The sequence below is a fragment of the Pseudophryne corroboree genome, chromosome 9, assembly GCF_028390025.1.
Source record: "Pseudophryne corroboree isolate aPseCor3 chromosome 9, aPseCor3.hap2, whole genome shotgun sequence".
Taxonomy (NCBI): domain Eukaryota; kingdom Metazoa; phylum Chordata; class Amphibia; order Anura; family Myobatrachidae; genus Pseudophryne; species Pseudophryne corroboree.
In genome coordinates, this window is record NC_086452.1 from 180,997,375 (window position 1) to 181,011,506 (window position 14,132).

General features: G+C 42.3%; 1 protein-coding gene across 4 annotated transcripts in view; it reads right to left on the bottom strand.

Annotated features, from left to right (window-relative positions):
* SUCO (SUN domain containing ossification factor) overlaps positions 1-14,132 on the bottom strand; it is a 259,500-nt gene that overhangs the window by 142,378 nt on the left and 102,990 nt on the right. For all 4 annotated transcript variants that reach the window (XM_063939978.1, XM_063939979.1, XM_063939977.1 and 1 more), the window contains 2 exons: positions 2,167-2,288; positions 378-445 (listed from right to left, as the gene is read on the bottom strand). In XM_063939978.1, the coding sequence (XP_063796048.1) occupies positions 378-445; positions 2,167-2,288 (190 nt within the window). The remainder of the gene's footprint in view (positions 1-377; positions 446-2,166; positions 2,289-14,132) is intronic.

Below are 14,132 nucleotides of genomic sequence, written 5' to 3' on the forward strand. Positions count from 1 at the left end.
TTAAGACTGGAGAAGTGATAAAGCCATGATAAGTAGTGCGAGGTGATAACGCAACAGCCAGTCAGCTCCTGTCAATTTACATAATGGAGCCGATTGGCTGGTGCGTTATCACCTCGCACTACTTATCACTGCTTTATCACTTCTCCAGGCTAATACATCTGCCACCATAAGACAAACAAAATGAAGGTAAACTCATACTCCAAGGCCATGTTGGAATCGAACATTCAAATTTCCAGATTTCTATATACACAGGTTTATTGCTAATTATTTATATTCAAAATGCTTGTATCACAAGACTAAAGTCATGTAAAAAATATTTAAAAAAAATTCAACACCATCATATTGTTCAAATTGGTTATTCATAGTAAATCACTCACCAGATCTTTGTGCTACAAGGATTTAACATGTACAGGTCCATGTTTTCTATAAGTATGGCAGATGTGCTCTAAAAAAATGAAAAGGGAATAAAAAATAAATAAAAAGTAACAGATTTCAAAACATACCACATATCTGATGTTATTTTTTGACTAAAATATTCAGCATGTCTATTAAATGAACACGTCCACGGTCATTTATTAATCAGACCACATGTTCCGTTGTGTACCTGCTCTTGTTTATGCAGACCACAACATGAACCATACAAGTAGTGATACCAATAAGCCAGGAGATAGGAGTTAGTGTCTGCCCCTGCCAATATATAGCCAATGCACAGACGTTCAACCTTTCTCAACAGCCAAGGTTTACACATATAAATTTCAGATAAAAGTAGATAGTTCTACAATAACAGTAAACAACTATTGTGGCGCGATTTCAATCTGAACAAGGATAAATATGTGGTTCCCCTTCACCTGATCACAAATATGTAGAGTGCAAATTGGGCTATTGGACTGTGCGAAACCTCTTAAAATTCATATGAAGCCTTTCACATTGCTTGTCATAGGACAGCAGGGTATCCGGTCTCTAGGTTGACCACTATAGGCCGACAGTAATTAGATTGACATGGTTTCTAGGTCGACATGACAAAAGGGCGACATGAGTTTTTCCCTTTTTTTTCCCTTTTCCTTTTATTTTATTAAACTTTTTCATACTTTATGATCTATGTGGGCTACAATTGGGAATGGTAACCTGTGCCGAGCGAAGTCGCTCGCCATGCGAGGGGACACGGTGCACTAATTGGGGAACCCGGTCAGTGTACGGAAAAACGGCACCAAAATAAGAAAGTGAAAAAAAACTCAAGTCGATCTTCTGTCATGTTGACATAGTACATGTCGACCTAGGGACCCTGTCGACCAATAGTGGTTGACCTAGATACTGTTGACCCAAGTGTGGTTGACTTTGCATACCACACCCGAACAGCTGACAGGAAATTATGAATTATGTCTACTCTTACACCCCATGCCTATTCAGGAGAACATAAGAGCACATTTAGGAGTTAGAAGTAAAATGTATGAAGCAGTGATGAGAGCAGGGAAGTGAGCCAGCGGAGAAGTTGCCCATGGTAACCAATCAGCTGCTCTGTATAATTTTATAGCATGCAAATTCTAAATGTTACTTCATTGCTGATTGGTTGCCATGGGCAACTTCTCCACTGGCTTACTTCTCCCACCCTTATCACTACTTCATACATTTACCCCTTAGAAGGTACTGCACACAAGGAGGTTGTACTAGTATGGGAAGTTGTGACAAAGCACATCAGGATGATCGTCCCTACAGTTAATGCTTGAGCTTGTGGCTTTTCTGGTTTTCTTGTCAAAAATATTATTTGTTACTGTCTGGAATACATTGGCTGTTTTAATTATACTATTTGACACTGCCTTGGTAGTGCTTTAAAAAGTTGAAGAGAAGTGCTGCTTAAATGTTAACTGCTGCTTCCATACAAACAAAAGAGGCTTTTCTTACATTATATGTGCTATTATATAGAATTTAGTCTGGTTTAGCCCCAAGAGTAAATAACCGCCCTCTCCCCTTGAAATGATTTGCATTTGGAGGATGCAGTACTGAGTAAGCGTTGATAACCAGCTTGAATTCAGGAGTAATGCTCTGCCTGATGCATTTTCTTTGTTGGCTTGGTACATGTCGCATAACTCCCAGCAAAACAATTCCTACAGGTTAATTTTCATTTTGTTTAAGATGCAAGTGCCTTTGAGCATGACACATTGCGCTCACCTTGGCCTCAGGATTAGCAGACAGTATCTTTGCCCCACACTCGACAGAAGCGTAATTGTTTCTATTCTTTTGGACCTTTACAGTGTGCTGTATCCCATTGACAGAAGGGTGCATCGACTGGCCTAGAAAATAGAAGTATAAATGTTGAATGTGTATACAAATGGTTTCCTCACATTAGGGCATGCTATGGATGGAAAACTTTCTTCACACAGCACTCTATGGATGGAAACAGTTGCTGCTCATGTGATACAGGATAATGTCTAAATGTCAACCAGTGCGTCGTTTAGATACTGCATTTACTAAAAGACAGATTACCCCTTCAGGGGCCCTGGACTAGTCATCTGGCTATCAGCTAACTGCAGAAATGTCTTTTGTTATTTAATATTACATGAAAGCGTCTGTGCAATGAGGCAGATTAATGGCTCCTACACTGCGCGATTGCCGGGCGCAGTGCCCGATATGTCACCCGGCTCCATAGCACAGCATGCTAATATGGACGAGATTGTCCATATTGGCCTGCATGTTTAAACGAGCCAGCACCAACGATGAACGAGCGCGGGGCTGCGCATTGTTCATATCTACACACTGAAAGCTATGAACGTTATCTCGTTCATTAAAGAGAGGTCATTCATATCTTTCAGCATAATCGGCTAGTGTGCAGGGCCTATAAGAGTGGCTTGTGTACAACAAAAAAATGTGTATCACTCTACATTACCATTAAAAAAAAAAAAAAAAAAGACTGATAAAAACAAGAAAAATAAATAAATAAAAAAATAAATGGAGGGGATTAAGCAGGGCTGCATTATCAAGTTTAGGTTCTGCTTTAATATAGAGTGAAAACTTTTCAAATACTCAAAATTTGTTGCAAACATTTTAGCCCTGTAGAACACATTTTAAATTAAATGTATACATAAACATACTTCTAATTCATATGCATATACATGTTAAGATGCAGGGTTTGGTGATGCCTATTTTTATCAACACTGCAGCTACAGACACGGTCCATTCAAAGCCCTACATAAGCCTATATACACACACGCTGCTTATAAATAGGTGAAGGGACTCTATATGACAACTAAGTTCCTAAAGTTACACAGAGGGGTGTATATACTAAACAGTGCACAGACATGACACACTGTTATTATAACTTCATGTAGTGTCAACAAAACTACACATATCACATCTGCGGAAACATTCTCCCAATACATTGGTAATAGTAATACATGCACTTTCAAGGTCACATTTAAAACATAGGTCGGTCGGTATTTAACTCTTTTCACCCTCTTCCACACCCGTTCTGTTTCTGCTGACAGGCGTGGTATAATCAGTTCAGGTCGCTACCTCCATGGTAGCGAGGCACCCAACCCTTTACGCAGCTAAACCTGATTACTATGGGCGCGATACGTGCGATAACGGGGATCACTTTAGAAGGGAGATAGGCTGTGACATATCATTTTAATACCACCCTTTGTGTCTGAGTAGAGCTTGTTCAGTGCAGCATTTTCTAATTCATAAAGTGTGTGTATGTATATGTATATATATATATATATATATATATGTATATGTATGTATATATATGTATATATATATATATATATATATATATATATATATATGTATATATATATATATATATATATATATATATATATATATATATTTACAAGCTCTGCAGAGTTTTAAACTACAAAATAGGAACTAGTCGGACAATGATCCCAGCCTATTTAGCAGCATGTAGCTATTTTAGTCTGAGGAAAAAAGTGCAATTGCGGAAATGTGTGGAAAAGGTAGGCAGGGTAGGATCAGAATTCCTTCTCCAGAGTTTTGACTATAAAAATTATTAGAATAATACAAAGAGGATATTTAGAATATATTATTTGTATTTTGCATATGCTTTATATTTGATAAACTATCCTGCTGTGTCTAGAACTGTATGTGTAGTTAAAACAGAACATACAGTATAAGCATTAAGGAAACCTGGAAGCTATGATGAAGTATTGCATTACACCAAAAAAACAAAAGAAGGCACGTGTCAATAAGAAGCCCATATTCATGAACCAAATAAAAAAAAAAAAGCATTGATTATTGCATAATACCAGTCATACAGATGTGTCCTCTTACAACTTTGCTCCATGCGCTACAAGATACATTACACAACGCACGAGTGACTCGGGAGCACTGAGTATTTTCTTTTGGCGAAAATGCATCTTCGTGGCAATGTAATGCAACAGGACGCATAATCACCTTCTGCTGATTAAAATTATATGCAGCATGCCTATACTGTGTGTGACTGCGACTGTATTTGCATACAAAATTCTATGCTAAAGTGTTTTCCTGGGAAACGCGGCATCTCGGAAGCAGATCGAGCCGTTATTACTCATAGAATATAGGCATGCTGCATATTTTAATCAGCATTATGCGTCCTATTGAATTGCATCTATGACGTATTTTCACAGCAACAAACGCAAAAAAGACGCTCTGGGCATGGCTCGACTGGAAGGATGTAAGAGGACACATCTATAAGTAGGCAGACTACCAATTAATAAAACATTCAAGACCCAACTAACTCCCATGACACAGAACAGACACAAATAGTTTAGAGATTTCTTTTGCCTCTGTTTCGGACTTAAATATCCAACAAAATTCAAAATATGTGAAATTCTATGAAGCTACTGGAATATGTAACACCAGCAGAAAACAGACACACACCATGTACTCCGCGTAACTGACATCATGTCCCTGGCTGCTCAGATTGTAGATGCGACACATAAAAAGGGCAATAGATGGCACCCCATCAAAATATAAATAGTGATTTCATTGCCAAGCTTATGCAACTGATGTTTTCTGCACTGTCCTGATTGGTGGATTCAAATAACAACTTACGTGCCAAAAATTATACTGCCTTCCATAATGCCTGGTCAGTACCCATATACATTTACATTTCTTTATCCTGAAACGGTGATTCTTCATAAACTAGCAACTGTTATTTGGCTAAATATGGCCATCTAAAAAGGACTAATTAATGAAGGAAAAACAAAGGTGAAAATTAATAATGTACCGCCTGCAGAAATTACATAGTACTGTCCCTACCAGCCATTCAACTATTGCTCAAGTATTCGTTCATTAAAATGTTGACCCCATGGCACTTCTTGTGCACCACGCTATGTCAAAGCTAGCACAGACTCGAGTACAACTGGTCTTACTCATTTTGTAGACATGCATAAGAGAATTGTAATGCTGGCCATACACTAGGTCGATATCGTGTACGAATATACAATTTTGACAGATCATTTGATGCATCTTGTGCATACTGTGCATGTTTTAGGTACGATTACGATTCGATGCCCGTCCCCATATTATCTGTCAATCGTATGTACATTGTAACATGTTTTATGCACATATGATGCCTCGTACGATTTTGAGTGGCATTTCGCTGAACTTTATTTTTTTTTATTTTTTTTGTGGGGCACACAATAAACATAGAAACATAGAATTTGACGGCAGATAAGAACCACTTGGCCCATCTAGTCTGCCCATTTTTTTTATCCTTTAGGTAATCGCAACCCTCTTTGAACCTTAATTCCTTGTAAGGATATTCACATGCCTATCCCAAGGCATGTTTAAACTGCTCCACAGTCTTAGCCTCTACCACCTCTGATGGGAGGCTATTCCACTTATCCACTACCCTTTATGTGAAATAATTTTTCCTCAAATTTCCCCTGAACCTGCCTCCCTCCAGTTTCAGTGTATGTCCTCGAGTTCTAATACTTCTCTTCCTTTGAAGAATGTTTCCCTCCTGAACTTTGTTAAAACCTTTGGTATATTTGAAGGTTTCTATCATGTCTCCCCTTTCCCTTCTCTCCTCCATACTATACATGTTAAGATCTTTTAGCCTTTACGGGTAAGTTTTGTGATGTAGGCCATGCACCATTTTAGTTGCCCTTCTTTGTACACTCTCTAATGTATTTATATCCTTCTGGAGATATGGTCTCCAGAACTGGACACAGTATTCCAGATGAGGCCGCACCAATGACCTATACAGTGGCATTATTACTTCTCTTTTCCTGCTACTGATTCCTCTCCCTATGCAACCAAGCATCTGACTTGCCTTTCTCATTGCTTTGTTGCATTGCTTTCCTGCCTTTAAGTCACTTGAAATAGTGACTCCTAAACCCCTTTCCTCCTCAGTAGTTTCCATTATAGTACCCTTGATACTATATTTAGCCTTTGGGTTTTTGAGACCCAAGTGCATGATTTTGCATTTTTTAGCATTAAACTGTAGTTGCCATGTTCTTGACCATTTTTCAAGCCTAGCTAGGTCATCAATCATTTGTTTTACCCCTCCTGGTGTGTCTACCCCGTTGCATATCTTGGTATCATCTGCAAAAAGGCATACTTTCCCTTCAATACCATTTGCAATGTCACCAACAAAGATATTAAAGAGAACTGGTCCGAGTACAGATCCCTGGGGTACTCCACTGGTAACATTTCCCTCCATAGATTGCACTCCATTTACTACAACTGTCTGTTTCCTATCCTGCAACCAGGTTCTTATCCATTTAACTATTCTATAATCCACCCCCACACTTTCAAGTTTATTTAGCAGTCTGCGATGTGGGACAGTGTCAAATGCCTTACTAAAGTCTAGATATGCTACATCTACAGCTCCCCCTTGATCTATTATTTTCATCACAGAGTCAAAAAAGTCAATAAGATTTGTTTGGCATGATCTCCCACCAGTAAATCCATGCTGTTTTGGATCCTGTAAGTTGTTTGATCTAAGATATTCCACAACTCTTTCTTTTAGTAGTTTTTCCATTACTTTCCTTACTACTGATGTAAGGCTTACTGGTCTATAGTTAGTTGCTTCTTCCTTGCTTCCACTTTTGTACAATGGAACTACATTTGCTCTTTTCCAGTCCTCTGGAATGGCACCTGTATTTAGTGACTGGTTAAATAATTCTGTTAATGGTGCCACCAGCACATCTTTTAGCTCTTTTAGTATCCTTGGGTGTATCCCATCTGGCCCCATTGATTTATCCACTTTTAGTTTTGAAAGTTCAGTTAGGACCTTCTCCTCTGTAAATGTACTTTCATCTACCTTATTTTTATGAATGTCCTTGCAACTTAACTGTGGCCCCTTCCCTTCTCCTTCTGTAGTAAATACTGAGCAAAAATAATTATTTAGGTCATCTGCTATTGCCTTGTCTCCCTCCACCAAATTCTCACTCTCTGTCTTAAGTCTTATTATTCCTCCATTTGATTTTCTCCTTTCATTTATATACTTAAAAAAGTTTTGCCCCCTTTATCTACTGACTGGGCCATTGTCTCCTCAGCTTCTGCCTTTGCACGTCTGATCACTTTCTTAGCATCCTTCCGTCTGTCAAGATACACCTCTTTGTCATTATTATTATTGAGTCTGTTTGTATTTCCTAAAAGCCATCTTTTTTGCTTTCACACTAAATAGATTGTTTAACGCACATTGTGAGTCACTTGTGTTTCCGGGATTGCCAGGGAGCTGCTGGGGAGGTTGAAGGGAAAATAGGATTTTGGTACTTACCAGGTAAATCCTTTTCTTTAAATCCATAGGGGGCACTGGAGTACTCTTGGGATATGGACGGCTTCCGCAGGAACAGGGCACTGAATATTTAAATTTAGAACACTCCACCCCTCCGTATCCCAGAGTACCTCAGTGTTTTTTTACTGAGCCGACCAGGAGCTAGAGAGAGGTTGACAATGGAGAATTACATATAACATAACGGACAACAATAAAGTTGACACATAACGTTACTGACAACAGTTGACACCATACCCGATAGAACTTGATAATTTGAACCAGTCGGTGAGAGTGTGTTACCATAAGATCCCCTGAACTTACCACAAACCAGGTAAAACTACTCTGGGTGGGCGTCCAGTGCCCCCTATGGATTCAAAGAAAAGGATTTACCTGGTAAGTACCAAAATCCTATTTTCTTTTTCATCCACTAGGGGTCACTGGAGTACTCTTGGGTCATACCAAAGCTTCCCCCGTGGGCGGGAGAGCTGTTTGGCACCTGTAACACTAGGCGGCCAAAGCTAGATGCTGATGCCGCAAACGTATCAAACTTGTAAAAGCGCACAAACGTGTGCACTGATGACCATGTAGCCGCACGGCAAAGCTGCGTCGTAGAAGCCCCACGACCAGCTGCCCATGAAGTTCCCACAGAACGTGTGGAATGAGCTGTTACTGATGTAGGCGGCTGTAACCTAGCATGAAGGTAAGCCTGACGCATGGTCAGTTTAATCCATCTGGATAAGGTCTGCTTAGAAGCTGGCCAACCCATCTTGGCAGCATCATAGAGAACAAACAACGTATCCGTCTTACGAACTGTAGACTTTCGGGATACATAAACGCGTAGTGCGCGTACTACATCTAAAGTTCCAAAATCTCCTGTTAACACAGGAACTACTATTGGTTGATTGATGTGAAAAGATGACACTACCTTTGGTAAGAAAGCGGGATTCGTCCAAAGTTCCGCTCTGTCATCATGAAACACCAAAATACGGTGGCTTGCATGACAAGGCACCCAAATCTGAAACACGCCTTGCCGAAGCTAAGGCTAGGAGAAAAATTGTTTTCCAAGTGAGAAACTTAATATCCACTTGCTCTAAGGGTTCAAAATATGAAGACTAAGAAATCTAAAACCAGATTCAAGTCTCATGGCGCTGTAGGTGGAATGAATGGAGGCTGTACTCTGAGGACACCTTGCAGAAAAGTGTGTACCGACGGCAATAGAGCCAATCGTCTTTGAAAGTAAATTGACAAAGCAGATACCTGCACCTTTAGTGTAGATAAACGCAGTCCTCCATCTAATCCCGTCTGTAGAAATAACAAAAGACGGGATAACTTGAAAGATGATGTCGGAAACTTCCGAGCTTCACACCAACCTATATAGGCACGCCAAATTCTGTAATAATGAGCTGCCGTAACTGGCTTCCTAGCTCGTAACATGGTTGGTATAACCAATTCTGGAATGCCCTCTCTTAAGATGGCAGTCTCAACAGCCACCCCGTCAAACGCAGCCGCGCTAAATCGGGGTAAAGAAACGGACCCTGTTGTAACAGGTCCGGACGTAGTGGGAGCGGCCAAGGATCGTCTGCGAGTAGTCCGCGTAGATCCGAGAACCAAGCTCTCCAAGGCCAATGAGGCGCCAACTAGTATGACTGTGGCGGACTCTCTTTTGATCCGTTTTAGCAACAGAGGGAGCAGCGGAAACGGTGGAAACAGATACGAGGCTGTAAGGCCACGCGATTGTGAGAGCATCCACCGCCACTGCCTTTGGATCTCGCGTTCTGGACACATACTGGGGCGTTTGGTGATTGTGGCGAGATGCCATCAGGTCCACTTGATGGTAACCCCACCTCTGGACCAACATGTGAAACACTTCTGGATTTAATGCCCATTCTCCTGGATGAAAATCCCGACGGCTGAGATAATCCGCCTCCCAGTTGTCCACTCCCGGAATGAACACTGCCGACAATATCACTTGGTGATGCTCGGCCCAATTTAGGATTCAAGCTACTTCCCGCATTGCCATGCGGCTTCTTGTTCCTCCTTGTTTGTTGATGTACGCGGCCGCCGTCGCGTTGTCTGACTGCACCTGGACAGTCTGAGACCGAAGCATGTGTACTGCTTGTCGTAGCGCATTGTAAATTGCCCGGAGTTCCAGGACATTTATAGACCGCAATCTTTCGTGATCCGCCCAGAGACCCTGGAGCTGACAATTTTGAACTACAGCTCCCCAACCTCTGAGACTCGCGTCAGTCGTTAGAATTATCCAATTCCAGACGCCGAACAGTTTCCCTGCGGTTAGATTGTGTACTTTGAGCCACCAGAGTAGAGATACCCTGGCCCGTGGCGACAACCTCACCCTGTGGTAAATCTGCAGATGCGAGCCCGACCACTGTGCGAGCACATCCAGTTGAAAAGGACGTGAGTGAAATCTTCCGAACTGAAGCGCTTCGAAAGCCGCCACCATCATGCCTAAAAGGCGAATGCACAAATGTACAGAGACTCTGCGTGGCTTGAGCACTAATTGTACCAGATGACGAATAATCTGTACTTTCTGTTCTGGTAGGTAAATTCTTTGATTTACCGTATCGAGAATCATACCTAGGAATTGAAGTCGTTGAGACGGAATTAGATGTGATTTCTTGAAGTTGACAATCCAACCGTGCTGAACTAGTACATTGTACGTTAGCAACGCATGTTGGAGGAGCATCTGTTGAGACGGAGCTTTGATGAGCAGATCGTCCAAGTACGGAACTATTATCACTCCCAGGGATCGGAGATGAGCTATCATCACAGACATCACTTTGGTGAATACCCGAGGCGCTGACGAGAGGCCAAGCGGTAGAGCCTGAAACTGGTAATGGTTCTGCCGTATCGCAAAACGCAAGAACCTCTGATGAGGTGGCCAAATCGGAATGTGTAAGTACGCATCCTTGAGATCTAGCGCAATCATGAATTCCTGTGGCTCTAAACCTGCAATTACTGACCGCAGAGATTCCATCTTGAATCTGTAGTAAGTGACGTACTGATTGAGACCCTTTAAGTTCAATATTGGCCTGACGGAGCCATCCGGCTTTGGTACCACAAACAGACTGGAATAATAACCCTGACCTTGTTGTTGTACAGGGACCGGAATCAAAACTGCTGAATCCAGCAGGGACTGAATGGCAATTTGCAGAACCGCCCTCTTGTCGTCCGACAGAGGCAGTCCTGTCTTGAAAAACCGCAGTGGCGGGAGACAGTCGAACTCTATTTTGTAACCTTTTAACACTAAATTGCGGATCCACCCATCTGTGGATGTCTGGAACCATGCCAAATGGATCGTCTGAAGGCGTGCTCCCACAGTTGGAGATCCGAGATGGGCTGGGAGGCAGTCATGCCACTGGCTTGTCGGTGACCTTAGCGTCCCGACGACTGGTGTTGGTTTGTTGGAAACCACGTCCTCGACCTCGTCTACCAGGCGTGGCTGTTCCTCTACCACGGCCTCTAAAGGGCTGAGGTCTAAAGGATTTGAACGCCGGGCCAGAGTATTTCAGTCTAGGTACTGTTGGAGGCAATGGTAGGAAAACAGACTTTCCTCCTGTGGCCTCAGAAATCCAGTGCTCGTCGTACTGTAACTAGCAACAATGAAATGCGAGAAGTGAGCTGACAGACGTCAGTAGAAGCTGTACATAGATACTCAGCAGCTTCACAGATTTGATCAGCAAGAAGCATAAGGTGATCGTCATGTAAGGCAGACTTGAGTTCTGTTATCCATACAATAAGCGCCTTAATGACCCCAAATGCCAACCAACCCAGGTCTAAGCAACACTCCTGCTGCTATATACATGGACTTTAGCATAGCTTCTATTTTACGGTCTGAAGGGTCTTTAAGCGTAGTAGCCGTTGGTACTGGTATGGTTAATTTCTTTGTAAGTTTTGACACAGACGAATCCACCACTGGCGGATTCTACCATGTACATGTCACAGACTCTGGAAACGGGTAACTAGACTTAAATCTGCGAGGTATAGAAAGTCGTTTATCTGGATTCTTTCGTGTTTCTACTAACATCTTATTAAGAGATTCCGAAACAGGAAAACACATTGGAGATCTTTCGTTTAGTAAAGACGACTTCATCATTTGTCAGAGGCTCCTCAGTTTCCGTAAACTTCAGAGACTGACGCACATCTCTGATGAGATTATCAATGCCTGGGCTGTCAAAATCTTCACTATCTGACTGCTGGTCTACTTCGCCCTCCTCACCCTCATCTTGCGCAGTGAGGTCTGGCATAGAATAGTCAGAATGCAACATAGCAGAAACTGGTAAATCATAAGACAAATTAAATTTATCCCTTCTACCCAAAATGGATTTGGACTTTTGGCAAGGCTGAGACGCCTCCGGTAGTTCTGGCGGTCTCAGCAGAGACTCAGATCTTGCCGCTTCCCGCTCTTGTCGAGCGGCGGCCAATTCTGATTGCAATCCAGCCATGACATCTGTTAGCATAGCCCATGGAGGGTCCGGAAATGAAACCGGCTTTGAAACCGGAGCGGAAATTGTATTCGTAGCTGAATTAACATAACATACTGTACATGTGGTAGATCCATCCGGTAACACACTGTTACAGACCTTGCAGTGAAACTGCTTTTTAGTTTTTGCTGGTGCCTTACTCATTTTGCCGACAGACAATACAATATACAAAGACAGACAACTTGCACGACTCAGTAAAATAGTACTAAGGTGTGTGTGTGTGTGTGTGTGTGTGTGTGTGTGTGTGTGTGTGTGTGTGTGTGTGTGTGTATATATATATATATTGACCTAATAAATGCACCCTTTGCTTTATTATCCGTGAAAGTGAAAGTCTCTGAGTGCCGCCGCTTCTCCCTTGCTGTATATATATATATATATATATATCTGGCCAAGCGCAGTACACGTGGCCAGTCCTATATGAAATGTGATCCCAAATTCCCACTAACACCCCTGCGCCTCCGGTGGAGTAGAGATGTAGGACAGGAACGTTCTGGAATCACAACAGGAAGAACAGGAAGCATGGTTAAAATGGCATCCATGCCATACTTACAGTTATAAACACAGTACAGGTTATAATTTTGTGCAAAACATATATAACCTGGGAATAGTCTGTTTACTAACAAAGTCTGTTAATAATAAGAATTTACTTACCGATAATTCTATTTCTCGTAGTCCGTAGTGGATGCTGGGGACTCCGTCAGGACCATGGGGAATAGCGGGCTCCGCAGGAGACAGGGCACATCTAAAAAGCTTTTTAGGTCACATGGTGTGTACTGGCTCCTCCCCCTATGACCCTCCTCCAAGCCTCAGTTAGGTACTGTGCCCGGACGAGCGTACACAATAAGGAAGGATCTTGAATCCCGGGTAAGACTCATACCAGCCACACCAATCACACCGTACAACTTGTGATCTGAACCCAGTTAACAGTATGATAACAAAACGAAGTAGCCTCCGAAAAGATGGCTCACAACAATAGTAATAACCCGATTTTTGTAACAATAACTATGTACAAGCATTGCAGACAATCCGCACTTGGGATGGGCGCCCAGCATCCACTACGGACTACGAGAAATAGAATTACCGGTGAGTAAATTCTTATTTTCTCTAACGTCCTAGTGGATGCTGGGGACTCCGTCAGGACCATGGGGATTATACCAAAGCTCCCAAACGGGCGGGAGAGTGCGGATGACTCTGCAGCACCGAATGAGAGAACTCCAGGTCCTCCTTAGCCAGAGTATCAAAATTTGTAAAATTTTACAAACGTGTTCTCCCCTGACCACGTAGCTGCTCGGCAAAGTTGTAATGCCGAGACTCCTCGGGCAGCCGCCCAGGATGAGCCCACCTTCCTTGTGGAATGGGCATCTACATATTTCGTCTGTGGCAGGCCTGCCACAGAATGTGCAAGCTGAATTGTACTACAAATCCAGCGTGCAATAGACTGCTTAGAAGCATGAGCACCCAGCTTGTTGGGTGTATACAGTATAAACAGCAAGTCAGACTTTCTGACTCCAGCCGTCCTAACTATATATATATATATATTTTTAGGGCCCTGACCACGTCTAGTAACTTGGAGTCCTCCAAGTCCCTAGTAGCCGCAGGCACCACAAGAGGTTGTTTCAGGTGAAAACGCTGACACCCCTTTATGAAGAAACTGGAGACGAGTCCCAGTTCTGCCCTGTTCAAATGGAAAATTTTTAATATGGGCTTTTGTAAGACAAAGCCGCCCATTCTGACAATCGCCTGGCCGAGGCCAGGGCTAACAACATGGTCACTTCCCATGTGAGATATTTGTCAACAGCATGGTCACTTTCCATGCGAGATATTTCAAATCCACAGATTTGAGCGGTTCAAACCAATATGATTGTAAGAAATCCCAACACTATGTTGAGATCTCACGGTGCCCCTAG